General features: G+C 40.9%; 2 protein-coding genes across 5 annotated transcripts in view; both read right to left on the minus strand.

Moving 5' to 3' along the window:
• Positions 1–261: 261 nt before the first annotated feature.
• galnt6 (UDP-N-acetyl-alpha-D-galactosamine:polypeptide N-acetylgalactosaminyltransferase 6 (GalNAc-T6)) lies at positions 262–14,826 on the minus strand. Of its 2 annotated transcripts, none has more exons than XM_052056932.1 (10): positions 13,422–14,228; positions 12,817–12,989; positions 10,096–10,245; positions 7,786–8,020; positions 7,431–7,548; positions 5,822–6,022; positions 5,005–5,136; positions 4,808–4,909; positions 2,832–2,990; positions 262–2,746 (listed from the first exon to the last, which is right to left on the minus strand). In XM_052056932.1, exons 1-10 carry the CDS (start codon positions 13,451–13,453, stop codon positions 2,633–2,635), a joined length of 1,416 nt encoding a protein of 471 aa, XP_051912892.1. In that variant the 5' UTR covers positions 13,454–14,228; the 3' UTR covers positions 262–2,632. The 2 variants fall into 2 exon arrangements, with proteins under 2 accessions (XP_051912892.1, XP_051912891.1); XM_052056931.1 differs by lacking the exon at positions 13,422–14,228 and adding an exon at positions 14,259–14,826 and having other exon boundaries at positions 1,942–2,746.
• Positions 14,827–16,820: 1,994 nt separating this feature from the next.
• LOC127595417 (adenylate cyclase type 6-like) overlaps positions 16,821–19,857 on the minus strand; it is a 52,133-nt gene continuing 49,096 nt past the window's right edge. For 2 of the 3 annotated variants that reach the window (XM_052056883.1, XM_052056882.1), the window contains 3 exons: positions 19,000–19,204; positions 18,749–18,873; positions 16,821–18,044 (listed from right to left, as the gene is read on the minus strand). In XM_052056883.1, coding sequence (XP_051912843.1) covers positions 17,916–18,044; positions 18,749–18,873; positions 19,000–19,204 — 459 coding nt within the window. In that variant the 3' untranslated portion in view covers positions 16,821–17,915. Of the gene's footprint in view, positions 18,045–18,748; positions 18,874–18,999; positions 19,205–19,857 lie in introns of those variants that run through there. The other variant, XM_052056884.1, reaches the window with a different exon arrangement.

Below are 19,857 nucleotides of genomic sequence, written 5' to 3' on the forward strand. Positions count from 1 at the left end.
GTATATTAAAATTCACTCCGTTTATGATGTCACGCGAAACAACCTATTCCAATTGCAATGCCTTACTGCAATACAATTAACTCAATTTACGTGATTTGGTTCACTGCAAGTACAACACAGTATGATATGGTTCACTCTAATATCGATAAAATATGATTCACGCCAACCCAATGCGATTCAATATGATTGACGCCAATTCCGATCCAACTCGATTTATTCCAAATACCTGTACTCGTCAGTCAGCATGGAAGGATTACTCGCTTTGTACTTTTTTGGTCATTTATTGAAGCAGTAGCAACAGAGTAGCAGAAGCAGAGGCAGCAGCAGGTAATAACCTAAATTACACATAAATGCAACAAAATGAATCTATGCATCATAATATATATGTATATAATTGACATTAATTAATTTAATACCTTCATCTTCACAATAATTTTAATAAATAATTTAATCAATCAAAATTTTACACTATGCATTATTATTGTCATCATTGTTCATAGTTTAAACGTAAGAAACCATACAACAGAAACACACCAAGCGGGAAAAAAAGGACTACAAGTCCCTGCGGTCAAACCCGGAAGTGGCGCACTGGCATGATTACTCCAGCCGTAACGCAAATTACTCAGTTTAAACATTCCAGTGCAACCGGACGAACAAGACAACTATGCAAAATAAATAAATAAATAAAATATTTAACTAAATATTGCGAACAGTAACTGACTGTGATTGCGATGCGCAAACATAAAGCACAACGGACCCATGACAAAGCAAACAAAGCGAGCGTGCACGATTGAATCTAAAAGATAACTACATATCTGATAAAGAAAAGCGGACACAACCATTGGGCCATGCTTACGACGAAGTGAGTGTTTTATCAAACGATACAAACTGCGATGCCGCTTTTTATACGTAGAGCGAAAGGTCACCTGTCAGTGGCAGCCCCGCCCCTCTTTAAAGCACCAGGTAAACCTCACTCCATATATGATGCGATACTCTATGACGGGAAACTCCGATTATAATGCAACACTTCAAGTATAAAATATAACTTACTCCTTTTATTCCCTTCACTCCCCCTAAAAAAAAAAAACCCTAGTCACTCCGATTACAAGGGGCTATGATTCACTTCAAGTAAAAAACAACATGATTGTATTCTTTCTAATTCTGATACAATTCTCCCCAGTTATGATAAAACATAATTCACCCCATTTAGCCCCCCTCCCCACACACACACTTTCTACAATTGTTTGTGCAGTGTATTTTGAATGTTTTACAAAAATAACAGCATGACCTTTGGCCCCACTCTGGTCATGCTGCAAGATTACTATTTTCAGGGGCGCAGTCATCACCTTCCTGCATCTTACGCTATACCCTTGTGGATGTTTGACATTTGACTGTCAGTTTGATTAGAATGAAATCAGAGCACGAAGCTACATTTGTTTGACTTATGGTTACTCATCACAGCTGCTCTTTATTCCACCCGCCAAGCAGGATGGATATCCACTGTTTTCTCAGATCAGGTTCTGCAACACCTTTACTTGACATAATTGTCAGGAATGTCTTTTGCCCTGCACAATTGCTGAGCATACATCTAGTCAAGCCCCTGAACCGGTCGTTTGCCTTAGTGACAGTTGAGGGTTGGTAATATGTAAAGAAGGCAAACAGCAAATGCTTGCGTGTGGCTCGTAGGAATCTGAGATTTACAAATACTCTATTTTGACACGTGAAGTTTCCAATACCAGTTGTCACAAATACTAGGATTGTCCTCCCACCCCAAATGGTTCAGTTGCTCAATACACATTGTATTCTAGGAATATTAATTTATCATTTAACTAAACAATTTCTACATTGTGCACACTGATCCTTAAAGATTTGATTTTCTAAAGAAAGGCTTTCATCATGAAAGGGCAATCATTAACTCTGACAAAAAAAATGGCACACACCTTGTTAAATAGTCAAGCCATTTTCATAGACACGCCTGTAAAAAAAGCTTCATAGTTATTTCATATAGTTTTTCCCAAAACTATGAACACTTTAGTGGACGTTAAAGTCTTAATTTGACTCCTTGAACACACTTTTACGTGACTATTTCTTGCCCAAAAGCAACAACCATATGAACCTATTTATTTCCACTTTTACATTTTTGTTGTGAAATGTAAAAAGCCTCATCTCAACATTCTCTATCTGAATGTTAAAATCACACCACTAGCAAGGCCGTGTCCTCTGGCCAAAGTTTTAAGAGCTCAGCTATTTGAGTATTTTGCTTCATTTATTGCACTCTGATCGTTACTACCACCACCTCGTCCACCATCACCTGAGGAAGTCTCAAGTGTAAAATTCACGTAAAAACAGACTCTGTGAGACTTGCGCATTGAATGTCAGTGCTCACATCGGCTCAGACGACCACCTTCAAGCCATTCAAACCGGACTTTCCACTTGGATTAGCTTTAACCCTTTCAGGGACAGCGGTTACCTCAGTGGACAGTTTATCATTGTTATCAGGTTACACTAGGGTGCATGAAAGGGTTAAAGCAATGAACGCCAATCCAAGTGGGTGAATTTGTCCCGGTTTCGTGCCAAAGCCTCCTCCGTCCGGTTGGGCTGGCCAAATGCCCTAAACGGGGGCCAAAGGATGTCAGCTGAAGCTCCAGCGCTGGTAGTCATTCCACGCATTACAATCATCCATCAGAATGACCTTTTCCTTCACATGTAAACATTTCCCACTGCTGGGATTCTTCAGGAGATTTTCCTGCAGAAGTAAGAAAGGAAAAAATAATAATTGGGAGGCTGCATCACATCCATTTCCAGGCCCAAACACAAACAAGCAAACAGACCTGTGTGAAGATCCACTCCTGATGTGGTGATGGCCTTGACTCCCCTTTTTTCAGCGCACATACTTGCATCCTCACCGGCTGTGGATTAGTCTCCGCCTGGAGACACAGCTCCTTGGCAATGTTATGACGCAGCTCCTTGTTGGACGTATACTCAAAATACTGCAAATGATCACAGACACAGCCTCCATTTCACAGCTGGCCCGAGTGGTAGCAAGTGATAAATATTGTCAAATCTCATGAAAACCACTCTATATAAGAACACTAAATGTAAAACAAAATTTAAAAAAATCACAAATTAAGGTGGGTATTATGCAGGGAGCCTGATAAGAAACAAACAAACTAGGCAGTACCGAGGGGTTTCTCAAATAAATAAATAAATAAATACATACGGTACATAAAATTTCAAAAATACAATCACTGATTAAAAGAGCATTTCATACACAACATAACTCAATATGCTTCGCATACTGTAATATTTGCAATTTGTGAAGCAGAGTACAAATTACTGTAATTTTTTTAAGTTACAGTATGAGTTACATGTATGAAATGTGCTTTGAATCAGCGATTCTATTTTTTCAATTTTATCTATTTTTTTTCAACCACTAGGTACTGCTTAGTTACAGTACTGGTAAAATGTCTAAATAAGATGATTATTCTCAATGTGATTTTAAAAATACTTTGAAAGACCTCAATCATAGGTATGGAAAAAGATTTTTTTTAAAATTGGATTCAAATGCATTGGCGCTTTATTGGCATGTTCTGAATCTTTATTCGTTCATATAATTCATCTGCCTAAAAAAGAATATCAGCAAATTGGGGGACTGTATTGTACAAAAGGGCAAAGAAAAATATGATTTGTTTTTTTAAAATCTGTACTTTACTTGCATATTCTTTCCTCTAACCATTTTTTACACTTTTACTCGCTACATTTGAACACATATATCAGTGCTTTCTACTACTCCTTTTTCAAAATGGGTCGAGACCTCCTTTGATCGATAGACATAGTGTCAAATGTTAAAGAAGTCTATTAATCATGTTAATGAAAAAGAAAAAAAAACAATAAAGGAACACTGTATTCCGTAATCAATAAAAGAAAAAAGAAATTACTGTGACGTATCATCACAGACCCTCTTCCATTCTGTGCTTTTATTTTGGTGAGTCCACTTCCATGGACCTTCTGTGTCTGTTTCCCTTTCCTTGCCAGGCCGGGCCAGAGGGTACTCCCACACCTGCAGCTGATCAGCAATCACCTCCTATCTATACGAGCGCTGCTGATCTGCAAGCGGGCGCCAGATGATTCTTGCATTTGAGTGATATCTAGGCCATTGCTCGTGCACACACTTGCCATTTTTGTGCATACTCAATTGGTCTTGTTTGTCTAGTTCAAGTACCTGCCTCCCTGCCCAGCCTGGCTCCACATTTTCCTCCCCGGACCACTTGACCCTGCACCCTTCCTTCCCCACCCCCATCTCCTTCGATTTTGGATCCTCAGCCACCATTACCTTTGTCGACCGTAACAATTACTTCCTTAACAACAAAACAAGAAACTAGGAATGAAGTCATGTTGAAAGGGGTTACCAGTACATATTAGTTGCCCCATGGGGATTAAACCTTGTCTGCATCTGAATATACAGTCCAATTAATACAAACGTGTTTGTGTGTATAGTCGCTGTGAAAATCTCCTTCCTCTCAAAGGATCTACCAATAAGCCTCCCTCATCATTAAAATGCATTGAGTGTTTCCAGAGGGTTGTATTTTTTTTCCAACAAATGAATATTAACTTCTGCTTATATTACCAAGACAATAGTGTCATTTTACTTCAACTTTTGGCTGGACAGTTAAACAAATATTTTAGAGTATTGAGAGTTTTGGACTCTGGAATGATCGATATAATTGATGTAATTGGGATTCATTCTCATTTTTGAAGTTGAATTTGTCGGTCCCAAGATGGTGTCCTGTATGGGGGAGTGACGTACTTGGTTGCCTCCCTGGTTGTGACACTGGTAAATGATAACAGGTCTCCCCTCTGCGTTCTTATCACCAACGTCCAAGCACATTTTAGATCCGACATTCCTTATCTGGAAGCAAACAATAAATGTGGGAGAAGTTTAACATAGAGTGTGCGACTCGAAGCAACATCCACATGGAGCAATAAAAGGCAAAGCAGACTTACTGGTCCGAATTTTAATGGTTTAAATTCAGGAACGAACATCTCAGGGTAGATGGTGTTTAAATACCAGGAGAAGTTTTTGCAGTTTAAGTTCTCTCTCAGTTTCCGACGATCGGAGATGTCCCCATACGAGAGCTACAACCACAAACACTTTTTAAACCAAACATTCCATTTTGTTTCTGTAGTGCCCATTCATATTAGAAGTGATGTTCAGGCACTTAACATACAGTGCATATTCTGTCAAGTTACCGCTGCATTCCAAAATATATTGAATCCAAATGTTTCCTTAAAAACGCTATGCACAGCACCCCATAGTGAGACCATGAAACATGTTGGATTTGTTACTGGTAGACGAGGAGGTGAATACCAACCGTGAACACCAACCGGTCTTTCACTTGCCTGGAGGCAAAACAGCTCGTTAGGGCCACTCTTCTCCGTGGAATGAGATGATCTTAAGTGATGCCTGAAACCTCCTCCTCTATGTAGAGACGAGTTTTCTACTATGACAGATGTGGCTTCTTTCTTTCATAACACTGATCCTCCCTATTCAGAATTTGAACATCATTGTCCTCAAAAGAATGTCCCTTCTTTTTGGGTCGTTTTTTTGTTTTAGCAAATTAACTGCTGACTCAGGACTCCAACAAGCTTCTCACCGATACAAAACAAACACAAATAAATTGAGAGAAGTTCAGTTGCCTCGATTCAACCTTTGTGCATTACCATGACTTGGATAAATGAGAATATACACAGACATGCTTCCAGATGCGCTGCGGTATATGGAGCAGGTCTACTAACACCTCACACATCAAGAAATGGTCACCTCATTGGCCATGGCGCTGGCCTTATTGTTGCGATGATAGAAGATCATTTTGTAGTCATCCATCCAGACCTCAGCCAGGCGCACTTGGTTGCGAGTAATGACCTCAGTGCCTTTGGGAAAAGTGTGTGGACTCTTGGTGCGGAAGACGTGGCCCACCACCGAACAAGGAAGGATCTCCAGCTGACCGCCGCACTGCCACACCTGAACATAACACACAACACATCAAACACAGTCAGAGACCGGGCCTGGGATAGGAAGAACTCTTTTGTCAATATCCAGTGTGATGGCCTTTTTGTAGTTCTGTTGGAATGTGTAGTGAGAGCCTCACACCTACACAGTGGCTTCACTGTATCCCTCAATGCATCCTGTGAAGCAGTGAACAACCAATGGTCGCTAGAATAGCAATCGCACGATAGCTTGCACAAATACAGAAAAATGATTTCTATTTCCCGGGTATTGTTTGATTTTTGGCAAGCGATAAATTCATGAGTTGTGGTCCAAAAATATCCTTAGTATACATAGTACAACATATCACAACATGGATGGCCATAAAATGATCTAGTTTCATGAACAGGTGCACATGCGCTTGGTGTAAAAAACTGGGACATCTTCATTCTTATGCTGGGGCAAGAGTCTACTTTACTGTTTAGGAATTTGGCTGACCACACTGGAAAATGCTGGGCATTCTGGCAGACCAAGGGCGTTTTCTTTTATACAACCCTGGCACACCTGACAAGTTGCTAACAGAAGATAGACTACGCTTCATGCCGACGTCAGACTACATGAATATAGCTCGATTTTGAGCCAACAGAAATATTGCAGAAAAACAAAGTGTCTCGTCAGCCGATTTTGAGTTGTCCTGACGCACCGTAGGGCCTTGCTCAACTTTCATCCGTAACTGCAGGTCTGCTTTCAGGACCTTATAAAGTTACTTTGCGCAGTTTGAACTTCTACATGGACTCCAGCAAGTCTATTTATGCCTCTGCAATGTCAAAGACTGTGTGCGTGGCTCTTTTGTGTTGAATGTAAAGGGAACGAGTGGAGCCACTTTCATTTGCCCAGGAGTAGGTTGGCTACATTCACTTCCACAATGGCGGAAACACCTCTTTTTTAACTGCGTCCATCTACAAAAATACCAAAAGAGAGAAAACTCCACCCATGCATACAGTTCGACTGCACTTTCTGCCAGACTTGCGCTGGGCATGAAATCGAGGCCCAAAGTGCTTTGTTTGTTTTCATTCTGTGACATAAACTCATCTTAAACATTTTAGCATCATTATGATGTATTTATTCAATCCAATATTGAAGCTAACACGGTAATTTGTGTATGGAATATGGGAGGAAAAAGCCATGCAAGCATGAGCATAACATGATAACACACAGAAAGGCTGGAGCCTGGATTTGAACCCCAAGGACCAGAAATGTGAGGCAGATGAGCTCACCACTAGTTCACCATGCTGCCTGAGCTAAAATGGCACATGTACAAAATATGGATACATGTCTTACTGTATCTATCATATCATTTGTAAAATTATGTTTATATGAAATGTATATTCCCAGTGTGTGAGGTGACATTTGAAAAATCAAGATGGAGAAAAAAAAGACTGACCCGGAAGGACATCTCAACATTCTCACCACCCCAAATCTCCATCTGGTCATCATATGTTCCAATGTGTTCAAAGTAGCTCTTTGATATGGAAAAGAGACCTCCGGCAAAAGTGGGCGTTCTGAAATATTCGCAGGTAAAAAGAAAAAAAATAAGACATGAGTGAAGCCAGTATTTTTAGGTCTTGCAGTGCTTGGAAGTACCAGAATATTCATTTACATTGCTATTACAGTTTTTCATATTTTTTTAACATTTTGTACTTCACTTGAGTAGTCCATCCTTTTTCTTTTTCCCATTTCTTTATGTAAAGGACATGACTCAGTCCCAGAATGTGAGTACTTTTGCCACTTCTGCTTACTTGATCGGATGGGTTTCGTTTTTGCGCAGATTGAAGATGTGTTTGGGGATGGGCTCCCAGATAAACGTCAGGGCCCAGTCAAAGGACCCTCGATTGTTGTAAAGCTGGTTGGCCACAGGCTTTCTCAACTGGAAGGTGTTGAGGTCAATTGTGACGATGCGCGGACTGACCACCGCGGTCGGTTCTTCCGCAATGCGGCTTATTAGTGGCTCCAGCCAACCGTGGAAACACTCACCTAAAAGCATGGGTTTTTACAAAGGAATAATGATTAAGATGAAAGAAAATTCTGAAAGTTAAGATCAAGTTGGAGTGTAAAACACGTCATCCATTACTCCAATTAGTCTGGTCAGTTCTGCTCCCCTTGTCCCAGTCAATCAGCTCATTCTTGCCACATCTTCAGCGTTCCCTACATGACACTTGCTTCATAAAGTGGCTTAATACTCCACATCATAGAGGCAAACTGCTATCCTGACATTTTTGTTTGAACTATGAAAAAAAAACTTCACTTTCAAAATCAACAACAAACATTTTGATTTTCAATTGTATCTAACAATAATCAATGTAAAAATAAATAAGAATAATAAAATACATGTAAGACGTGTTAGGACAGAGCGCACCCTAGATTGGTATAGATCCTACTTTATTACCGATTTGTCTTACTGTTTATTGTGCATGTTAAATTGCTACATGTACACCACTTTGTATGCAGCGATGGCTGTTTGAAAGTGCTCTATAAATACCGTTGACTTGACTTGACTTGTTGACTTAGCAACCTTTTGTGATAGCCTTGGTTGTTTTAGTCCCGCTCTACACCCCTGTCATACGGTGTTCCACATGGTTCTCTTTTGGAGCCCCTGCTATTTGATTGTAATTGCTGCGCTTGGGTTGCATCTTATCTCCTCATGTTAAATCGCTCCATGTACAGCACTTTGTATGCAGCGATGGCTGTTTGAAAGTGCTCTATAAATACTGTTGACTTGACTTGACTTGACTTATGAAAGCAGGAGATTTCCTTTCTCCATAATGCAGATGACCGTCAGATTCATGTTCCACTGAACAAAAAGGATGCTTTGTCACGATGGCCATTTTTTTGTCCCTTTCAGAGGAAATCAAGGCCTGGATGGCGCTGAAAATTTTGATCATCACTGACTAGAAGACATAAGTTATGGTGCTAGCTGTCTTTAGGCAGTAGGCGGGGTACACCCTGAACTGGTTGTGAGGTCACATAGAAACAAACAACCATTCACACTCACAGTCACACCTAGGCATAATTTAGAGTGTTCCATTAACCTGCCGTGCATGTTTCTGGAATGTGGGATGAAACCCGAGGACCCAGAGGAAAGCCACGCAGGCACTGGGAGGACATGCAAACTCCACACAGAAAAGCCGAAGCCTGTAATCAAACCTTGCACCTCTGCACTGTGAAGCGTACGTGCTACCCAGTCAAGCACTGTGCTGCACTGTTATAATTTTATTTATTTTAAATTTTAACTGTCTTTGTTTTTCTCTCTGATTTTTACTCTTTGTACAGCAATTTGTATGCAGAAATTGTTGCTTTTAAAGTGCTCTATAAATAAAGTTGAGGACATAGACGTAGGATGTAGTGAAGAATAGCAAGTCAAACTTTAAGGTCGTCTTTCATAAATTTTAATCAAGCAAGTCCTAAAATTGTTAAGTATTACTTGAGTGAAGTCAAACTATTCTGGGATAAGTAGACATAGTACAGGTAATTCACCTTCTTTAGCTAATAAAAAGTTATAAGTCCAGACATTAAAAATGTGTGTAAGTATAAAAGTAAACCACAATTTTTTATTGTTACTCAAACAATATCCATTTTGGGTATTTTGGCACAATGGAGAAAAAAAACCTCTTAAATAACGGCATACTCTGAACCTATTGTGTCATGTTTGTTCGTGATATCGGTTTCTTCATTTTACCAATGTCGCTGTTTTTTTTTTTTCATCTCATCTTGACCTCTCTCGATTTGCAATTGTGTTTTATCAGTTGCAAAGGTCGTCAAAAGTGATGAGCCTATTTTGACAAAGCAGAGGAGAAGAACGAAATCTGACTTTAAATGCAGGGAGTTAGAGTAAAAAGTCATCAGAAAAATGATAGAAAGTATGAAAGTGAGCCTGCAGATAAATAAATACAAAGCACTGAATTTGTGCTTGGAGACTTCCCACCACTGCTCCTAACTATGTTCATTGTTCACTGGAAAAATGTTGCTTGGTGCCTGTCCGACTGTGTTGTTGAGATACCGTGTTACTGAGCTGCTGTGCTGTTGATCCTTGTGAGTTTGTACATGCTTACAGTGCGCATCAAGGAAGGTGAGGACTTGGCCTTGTGCGACGCTGGCGCCCAGCAGTCGGGCTGCGACCAGTCCCTTCCTCTCCCGCTGCCTCATCACGCGGACAATCTTCAGTTCACGGACAAATTCCTCCAGTTGCTTCTGCAGGTACTCTTAGCAAAGGCAAATATTTTACATTAGAAAATCCATGGATGCAACAACCGGAAAAATGTACTTGGCTATTGAAAAGTAACGTATACTCTAAAATAGAGGTGCCCAACTTCTTTTGACCCAAGATCTACTTTTCCATCAACCAACGTCCCGCGACTGACCCGTTACCTCACACACACGCAAACACATGCAGTTAGACGCGCATGCCCTGATGAGCAAGAGCCATAACGGCTAAGATTAACTAAACTGAAAAATAATGACACACACAAAAGTTTTGTGAGTTTATGAAAAGCATATCACTACCTACCTTAGTGGAGCCCTCACGCGGAGGCATGTGACGCAATTTTGCAGCGTGTTAACTATCGTAGCTCACGTGTACCGTTTTAAAATGCTTCTTACGGCCATCCAGATTCCCTTTCTTTGTCAGTGCCCTCAGTGAATTGTACATGAAACAAACTCTGAATGAGAAGAATATTATCAATAAAAGATAATGGCGTAACAGCTCTGAATGCAAGCTGCAATTCTCGACTGCTGACCGCTAACAATTTCCGGTGACGCGGGCCACGCGCCACCCTTAGGTTAAAGGTGACCTTATTTATTTATTTATTTTTGGAACAATTTGTGAAAGTGACACTGGTAGTGTGCACTGGGCACGAACAAGAAAAATATCTTATCATATTAATAACACGCACACAGACGCACAAATATTTGGGGTTGTTTTTTTTTCCCACCGACCCTCCTCGCGATCGACTCGGGACCAGTCCGCTAGCTACTGGTCAATCGCTCTTGACGCATTGGGCAAACATTTAAAATGATTTATTTACTGAGATGTTTTGCTTTTGCGAAGTTGAGAATTTAAGTAAGTGTGTGGGATGACTTGGCACAGGATTGTGTTTCTGTTCATTTTTCACAATACCATGACATGCGAAAGGTATCTGATGAGTTGTAAAATCTCAACCATTAAAGAACAAACACTATAAACATTTGAGGGAGGAAATAGAAACAAATAAAACGAACAGAAGTATTACAAAATAGCTTTTCATTCACCCTCTAGAGATAATGTCCTGAAATAATTTTCATTTTACTGACAGTGTGGAATGTGCACCTGTTGAGGTGAGCACCAAGCTGTTATTCTGTTTCATTGGTGGCAAAATGTGGATAAACGGGTTAGTTAGACCTTCTGTAATAGCGGAAGAGCATTTATTTGTTCTGCCTATCACGGAACGACACTGGCATAGATGAACACAGGTACATTGTAGTAAATAAATCAGCATTGAAATACAATTGTATCAGTGCATGATGATGTCTCAAAAGCAAACTAACTGGTTCCCGTCCATCGTGTTGGGTGTAGTGACAATTATAAATGTAATTTACCAACAGCGTGTCAGCACAACAGTGTCGGGAAAGCTCATTTTCTATGCAAACTAGTTCAAAGTTCAGCTCCCAAATTTTAAAATGGGCTAGTTCAGTAGATATACATAGTTGACACCTGACATTATTTTAATTGTAAAAACGAAGTAGTACACTAGTATCCAGGTGCAGCTATCCCCCTACAATGTAAAAAAAAGAAAAAAAGGAGAAGTATTACTTACTGTAAATTTTCGTTTTTAAATGAATAAAACAAAAAGAGGTCTGTGTCCCAAATATGAAAACACAAAACACACACAAAGAAAACGTTTTATTGGAACCAGGCTGAGGTATGACTCGATGTATCTGGGAAATGGAAAGTGATCTGTTTCGACTTACCGTTGTCATTTCTTTTAATTATTATTCTTTGGGTCACCTGCAAATACTTTGTACCTCGAAAAGCTAACGGGGTGTTTTAAAACAATGTGGAATTTCAGGTTCGCTGTTGATGAAATTGAAATCAGTGTTTGCTTTTTGAAACTGGGTGGGTATAGCTTACGCAGAAATTCCAGATTTTTTTTTTCTTCTTGAATTCTCTCTGACCTTCTCATTAAATTCTTGAACACAATTATCAGAGGACACGTAATTGTTTGCCGAGACAGGGAGTGGAGCTGCTAATAGTGAGTGAGTTACTTCTAACTGTGTTGTCACGCTTTTTGTCCCCCCCCCCCCCCCCCCCAAACACGCATCGCATTTTGATGATGACTGTTGGTGGCCAGGATTTCTAAATACTATCTTTAATACCCTCAATTAGGCAGTCCTAATGAAGGCTCATTTTAAGTTAAGCTAGACAGATTTTCCCTTGTAGTTAAACAAGAAAAAGCCTGATATTCTTGAGCAAAAATTTACCGGTATTCAAAACAGGTTAATTGGTGCCAGAATGATATCACTCACAGTAATGCTCACGAAGCAAAAATACACTACGTTCAGTTCACGTTTGCCCAAAGTATGAGCACGTTTGAGAACATTTGTTCAATGAAATGGTTCAGAAGAATTCTTGTCAATTTGTGCCTTTCACATTGATTGGCAACCAATTTCTTTTTTGTCCATAAGTACCGTGACATTGCCTAGTGACCAGTACGCCATTAGTCTATATTTGGCTATTTTTGGCATCATTCTTTTAAAAAAGGGCATGTGCATGCTGTTGTCATTTGCTGATTGCTCACCTTCAGTGCTGGCATCGTCCACTAGGATGATTTCTTTGAGCAGGAAGGCGGGTGACGTGTGTAAAACACTGAAGACCGTTCGGAGCAGCGTCGACCAGGCCTCGTTGTGGAACACGATGATCACGCTGGTGTCAGGCAGCGGAGGGCACCGAAAGAACTTTTGGGCCAGGCACCTGGGGCAGTGTGGCCACTTTAACAAATGATCCATTGTAATTACAAACATCTGATTACATAGCAATATGTCGGCTAACAAACACGGCCAATCAGCTATTGCACTCAGGTGGCTAAATGTTTTCCTATCAACTAAAAGCACGTTGGTGTTTGATTAATTCTCATTATAAATGGTCGGAAGAAGGGCAATACAGTATATCAAATACTTGTCAAGGCGCATGCTCTACTCATGTTTTGACTCGATACGCTGGCACACCAACTGATAGCATGTCAGGATTTCTGATCATATCACCGTTGTGTCATCACCTCTCATTTTTATTCTATAGAGTAAATTTGAATGAAATTTGAATGCATTTCAGATCAGCATCAATTTAGCTTCCACAAAAATGCCCACCGATTCGAGATGCCACACTAACGCGAATTGTTCTACTTACGGATCGTACCAGGTGTTGGAATTGGTACTCATGGAGGCTGCAGATACCAACCATCATCAGCCATGAATGCCATCCATCCATCCATTTTCCGATCCGCTTATCCTCACAAGTGTTGCGGGAGGCGCTGGAGCCTATCCCAACTGTCTTCGGGCAGTAGGCGGCGGACACCCTGAACCGGTATCCAGCCAATCGCAGGGCACACAGAGACAAACAACCGTCCGATGCTCACAGTCACACCTGGGGACAATTTAGAGTGTCCAATCAGCCTGCGATGCATGGTTTTGGAATGTGGGAGGAAACCCACGGAGGCCCGGGGAGAACATGCAGACTCCACACAGGGAGGCCAGAGCTGGAATTGAACCCGGTACCTCTGCACTGTGAGGTCGACGCGCCAACCACTGATCACCGGGTCGAAGTTAAGTATGCTCTTCGCACATGCTTTGACAAGGATTCGAACCAGGATTGCTGTGGCCACAGCCAAGTGTACTAACCACTACATGATCACGGCCTAGCCATTAACGCAAAAAAAAAAAATATATATATATATATATATATATATAATAAATAAAAAAAATCTGACAGTGAGTAAATACTCCTCTGCATGCTGTACTGCGGCAGTTTGACACATCTGCAAATCATTATCTGTGTCAGAAAGAAAGTTTTTTGTTCAAGGACAAGTAAAAATAGTATTCTGTGTCAGTGAGTACTCAAAGAGAGAATACTTGAACTTGTTTCGGTCTGAAAAAAGTGGCAGTGAACATCCCCAGTTATAATGTCAGTCAGCTGCTGCACACAAGAACAGCGGCACTAGTTATAAAGGTTTTAAAGATATCTTACTCTGGAGGCCGAGTGTCACCGCCGAGGCTCCGGCTGAGCGAGATGCGGTCACTGGCAAACACATTGAAACAATGCTTGGTCATGCCAGCCTCCTTCTCCTCGGTCTCCTTGGGAGACAAATTTTTTTGAAAGGCGTCCCCATTTGCACCAGGCGCTTTGGGGTCCTGAGGCGGTCTCTCCAAATGAGGCTTGAGCTCATCCTTGCTGTAGAAACCTTGGGTGCAAACATTGTTTTTGGTGGGCTCCATCTGGGGAGGGACCGGCATCTGGAAGCCCAAGTTTTTGGCGGCCTCTTGGACCAGCATCATCACCTTGTCCTTCTTCTCCACCTGTCTCAAGAGCCAGGGTTCGGCGGTGAATGAGGTCGGGTCGCTCAGGAGAACCACCAAGACCACCATGAAGATAGCCCCCGCAAGGATAACCAGTTTCAGGGGAGCCAAACGGCGTCGCGGTAACAGACGCATGTTTCAGATGCAGCCTACGCAGCCTCAAGGTGGAGTGTGAATGTGTCAATTGATTTGAGGAAGTGGCGGAACATGAGTCATCAACCAGGAGATTTTTGCTCAACTGATTCCCTTCAGGTGTCATAACAGTAACAGGTTTGCTTAACACCAGACCTGCCCTCCCCAGGATCCACGTGACCGCACAATGGGCGGGTTAGTGCTCACTCCCACGTCAGTGAACAACCTCACACCCGCCCCTCCAGGACCTCCCCAGCTGAACTGTAACCTGAAAGGGTGACTACTTCTACTTCACTCCACTGAGGCCTAAAGCCGCACCTATTTCATGGATTGATGAAACAGGATCTAAAGTCCTGCAATGGTGGCTGTCTAAAGTGAATACACTCACTCATGGCCATCATTTATTTACTCACGTCATTCAAAGCGGCTACCGACCAACTGTGAGTAACAAATTACAATCGTCTTTCTTTCATTTAAAAAAACAAACGTAAAATTGAAGTTACCTAAAAGGACGAACACAAAATGGCAAAATAAGTAGGGATCAAATATTAGAGTCACAGGACTTATTTCATTTGACAAAAAATTTCAATGAGCAGAGAAAGGCCAACCGATAAAGGCTTCTTCTTCTATCTGCTAATGAGTATTGATGCGAGCAATTGTTATACTAACAAATATCAAGTTAGAAACTTAAGTATTGTGCTAAAGCAGATTTAAAGGGTTTTAAACATTGCAATACAGTGTATTTAGATTTGACCTAAACAGTATTTTCTATACTGTATTTCTATTGAGAATTGCTAACATGCTAGTCGTTGGAATCCTAACTCCGTGATTCTCAACTGTCATTCGGGACCCAAAAAGGCTGGCTTGTGAACAGCTAGGGAATTTTTTTTTCAATTTTTTCATAACAAATGTTCCCACATAGGGCATATAATATTTGGTGGATGTCAAGAAATGTTATTCGTAGTCACAAGCAAATGTAGCGTAGCTCAGCCTTTGGGTAGCACCCAATGTAGCTAGCAATATGCTTTTGGCTACACGTCACACTCATTTGAGTCGTCATCGCTCACCTCCACATAACTGGTGAGGGCGCGCCGCCTACTGGCTGAAATCTGGGCATTCACTCACAGGTACAGTATAAGTGCAAAAACATGGGTGCAAGTTTTAAACAAAGTTGACTACGTTTTTATTGAAACTGTAAAAAAAGTCCCAATCCTATGTAATAACTAGAGAAATGTTTGTTATTGGAGTTGTTTTTTTGTTTGTTAAGTACATTTATGTCCGTGCTATTGAACAAAGCGCCTTTTGGTAAACAGAAATTGAGAAGTAAAATAAACACTGCAAATTAATTCAGATGAATACATTAAAAAATGACTTACTGAATTCTTGGTGAAATAAAAAAAAATATCACAGTCATCATTTCATTTCTACAAGCACAATGAAACAACGCACAGAAACATTGCAAAAGCTTCTTTCACTATGGCATTTACTGCTTAAACAATTGGTTTGAAATTTCAGTTACCACTCCCTGTAGGGCCATTATTATCTTCAGATTCAGATTTATGTAATAATTTTTGGTACTAATATTTACACAACGACCATCAAGGTGCACTGCAACTGATCCCAAAAATGTAAAAAAAAAATCAGACATTACATTTGAGAATTAGGATATTTTAAAAGCCTGGACCCATGTTTAATAATTTGTGACCAAGTGGCAAAGGTGTTATCGAATGTAAAACAAGCCAAACAGCGGCATGACAAATCCACTGCTTTGCTGTGCACTTCACCTTAATTGCAAACTCTGCAAGGTGATCTAATAACAGGAAGGGGAGGGGGTGGGGAGGTGCCACAAGGGATTAGGAGGAATTTATGGGTCTTAATTAATGTTCAGCATGGAGTGACGTGAGAACTTTGCCACCGGCTGCAGAGAATTGCATTATTCATGTGCAAGCAATCAGACATTCTCTATTTCATGGCCCTCCTGAAAGAATAGATGGATTTACTTGGAGAAAAGGAGAAGAGGAAGGTGTTCTCAATTTACAGAATCTGAGACGCATTCAAATGAGAGCAATTTCAAAGTGCCACGTGCAGCGTGTCACAGAAGCAATTAGACAATTTTCTTTTATTTTGTAAAATAGAGACTACAGGCGTGCTGTAGAAGTGCATCAACAGACAAGAAAGGGACATACAATTAAGGCAAAATGAATCATTTGCTGCTCTCCTATCCAAGAGACTGACTATGGGGGCATTTGGTTGACTTTTCAGGCAAAGATGTCACCTTTAAGGCATAAACATTGTGGATCTCCACGGAAGAGTCAACTCCTAAACACTGCAGTGCATGTACAGCACAAGTCCTGAACACCGTTTTCCTTTGCAGCAAACGGGAACCCCAAAGCGGTGCTTGTCCTTCAGTGGTCATATCACCTTTGTTCTGACATACATTCGACGGACTACTTGACGGGTGACAAAAACAAGTGTTTGGAAAATTGGTCCATTGCAAATGGTTCACATCAAAACAAAGAAAGTCCCTGCATATGCGCTCTGTCCACACAGTTAAGTTTGCTTTGAAGTATTTTTGCTTGGAATGACATTGGCATCAACGTCGACAATATCCTCTTACAATCACCAGAAGTCTGGAGATTAATAGAAACCATGCAAACAAGAAAGCGTCATCGCGTATAGAAAAAAAAAAAAGCTCACAGTGAATAATTACAGTATGCTTTGTAGGAAAAGTTCAGCAGTCTGTTTCAATCACTCACTCACGTCAAGCATATTGTTTGCGCTTGTTATCAGTGGTGATTTAGTCCACCTGAAGATACGCATTGAATGTTTGTGTGTCCCTCAGTGACTTGACCACGCAAACCCGAGTTGTACAGCGTAGTTGGGACAGAGTCTCTGTGTTGTTCTTTGGCCGTGTTCCTCCATCATAATCTCTACATACGTGTAGCTACTGTACATCTGCACAAAGGAAATAATATAAATTAATAGTCCAGAGAAAATACTCGTGCAGCTCATACAAAAAAAGCACACTCCTGTCCTAAGGCAAATGGGCTTTGTGCTCACTTGTACAAAAAAAAAGATAGAAATCCTTCAAACGCCACCTTGAGAATCCTGTGTGTGTGTGTGTGTTGGGTGTGGGTGGAGGGGACAAGACACCGCCAGCATTTGTCAACCCTGTGGAGTGGTTTGGGGTCCATGGTTAACTGCTAGGGGGGCCACTGGTCAGGAAGTAAGTCGTCATTTCACCCTTGCCCTTCACTTTGACCAGTCCTCTGCAATCTAGCTGGTAGCCGTTGTTGGCCAACACGTGGTAGAGGTCCGTGGTCACCTGGGAAAGGATCCACAACACATGTCACACCACCATAGCCTCACGAGGTCGCGGGCATCCTGGATCCTATCCCAGCTGTCTCCGGGCAGTCAGCGGGGTATACCCTGGACCGGTTGCCAGTCAATCGCGCTCAACATAAATTAGTACACCCCATTTGAAAACAAAGTTTTGGATCCATTTAACAATGCTTTTTTTTTCCCCCCTCGTAATTGTGTCTCTTGGCCAAAGCCTGCTGGGATAGGCTCCAGCTCACTCTAATGCGAGCCTAATGAGGACAAACGCCATAGAAAATGAATGAATGCATGGATATTGACAAGCTTCATTTCCACCTCATTCTCAGTCCTCCTCATAAAGTCTCTATTCGGCAAACAGTCTTGATTCATTCCAAGTCGTATTCCGAAAGAAAATGAAAAGCAAGTCAAATACTACTACGAAAAACATCGATGTGTGACTTATAGTACACTGCTCTCCTTCATAATCCTTTCTGCTGCATGTGATAATCCAAACACAGTTTACATGTACTAAAAAACCAAAACAACCAAAAAAATGTTGTATTAAACAAACTGAAACCAAACTTTTTGAACACATGTAAATACCATCTGACTGAGATGGACTTTTCAAAAGTAGGATTAACACCACATTCCATTCCTTTGGCATTTATAAACGTCATGCCGTGTGTACCTTTCTACGGGTATGTGCGTTACCTGAATGTAGTCTGGTACTCCGGTGCTGTCCATTCGACTAGCCACATTCACCGTGTTCCCCCAGATATCATATTGGGGCTTCCTGGCTCCAATGACCCCAGCCACCACTGGTCCCATGTTCAGCCCTGAGAATCACAAGTCCTCCATTAGTCAGAGACACAACTCAATGAAGAACTCTCCAACTGGGAAAAGCTAGAGCAAAACAAATGGCAAAAGACAAGCTGTAAAATCCAGACGGAGTAATATCTTACCGATTTTCATTTGGAAGTTGTTGAAAGAGTGCTCGTTGATATATTTCATTTGCTCCCTGAGCCTCATGGCATAGTCGGCCATGGCTAGAATGTGCGAGCGACCCTCTCGGTCGTAGCTGGACACATTGAGGCCGGAGGCGGCCATGTAAGTGGAACCAATGGTTTTGATTTTCTCCAGCTGACGGAATCTCCCCTCACTGATGATCTGGGAAATAAAATGAGATTAGACCACACAAACTGCAGAGAATAACAAACTGCAACACTATTTAAAACCCCCAAAACAATCATATTAAAGTGAGCCCATATAAACTAGAGGATGTTTACAATTTATTTAAACCGATGAAAAGACTATTATTAAATATCCCTTAGTGCCAGTTCTCACTCTGATTCACAGGTCTCTAAATAAGAGGCAAAGGAAGCATCTAGCTGTTATGCTAAACACAACAGAAGTGAAGACAGCACCAAGTGTAAATGCTTTTAAATCCAGGTTAAAAACTTATCAATAAGTTCCTTTGAGAAGTATTTTATGCTCATCAACGACTTTGTTTGAGGAGCAACTTTGTCATTTTGTGGAGCAATTTTTTTGCGGGTTAATCCCAGGACCCTGGAGCAAGGGTTTTTTTACCCCTCAAAAAGTAACAATTTAACAAGGGAGCCATAAGGCTGTAATGATGAAATATTTTAGTAAATTCAATGGAATTATCATATATTCAGATAAACTACAGTTTTGCTTAATTTAAAAGCAATTATGAATACAGATGAGAAAATAAGACATTTCACTGAACAACAAATCACCGGTTTGTTTCCTTTTATGTCATCAGTTGAAATACTGTATACTGTAAAACTGACAAAACAAAA

This window comes from Hippocampus zosterae, chromosome 2 (genome assembly GCF_025434085.1).
Source record: "Hippocampus zosterae strain Florida chromosome 2, ASM2543408v3, whole genome shotgun sequence".
NCBI classification, from domain to species: domain Eukaryota; kingdom Metazoa; phylum Chordata; class Actinopteri; order Syngnathiformes; family Syngnathidae; genus Hippocampus; species Hippocampus zosterae.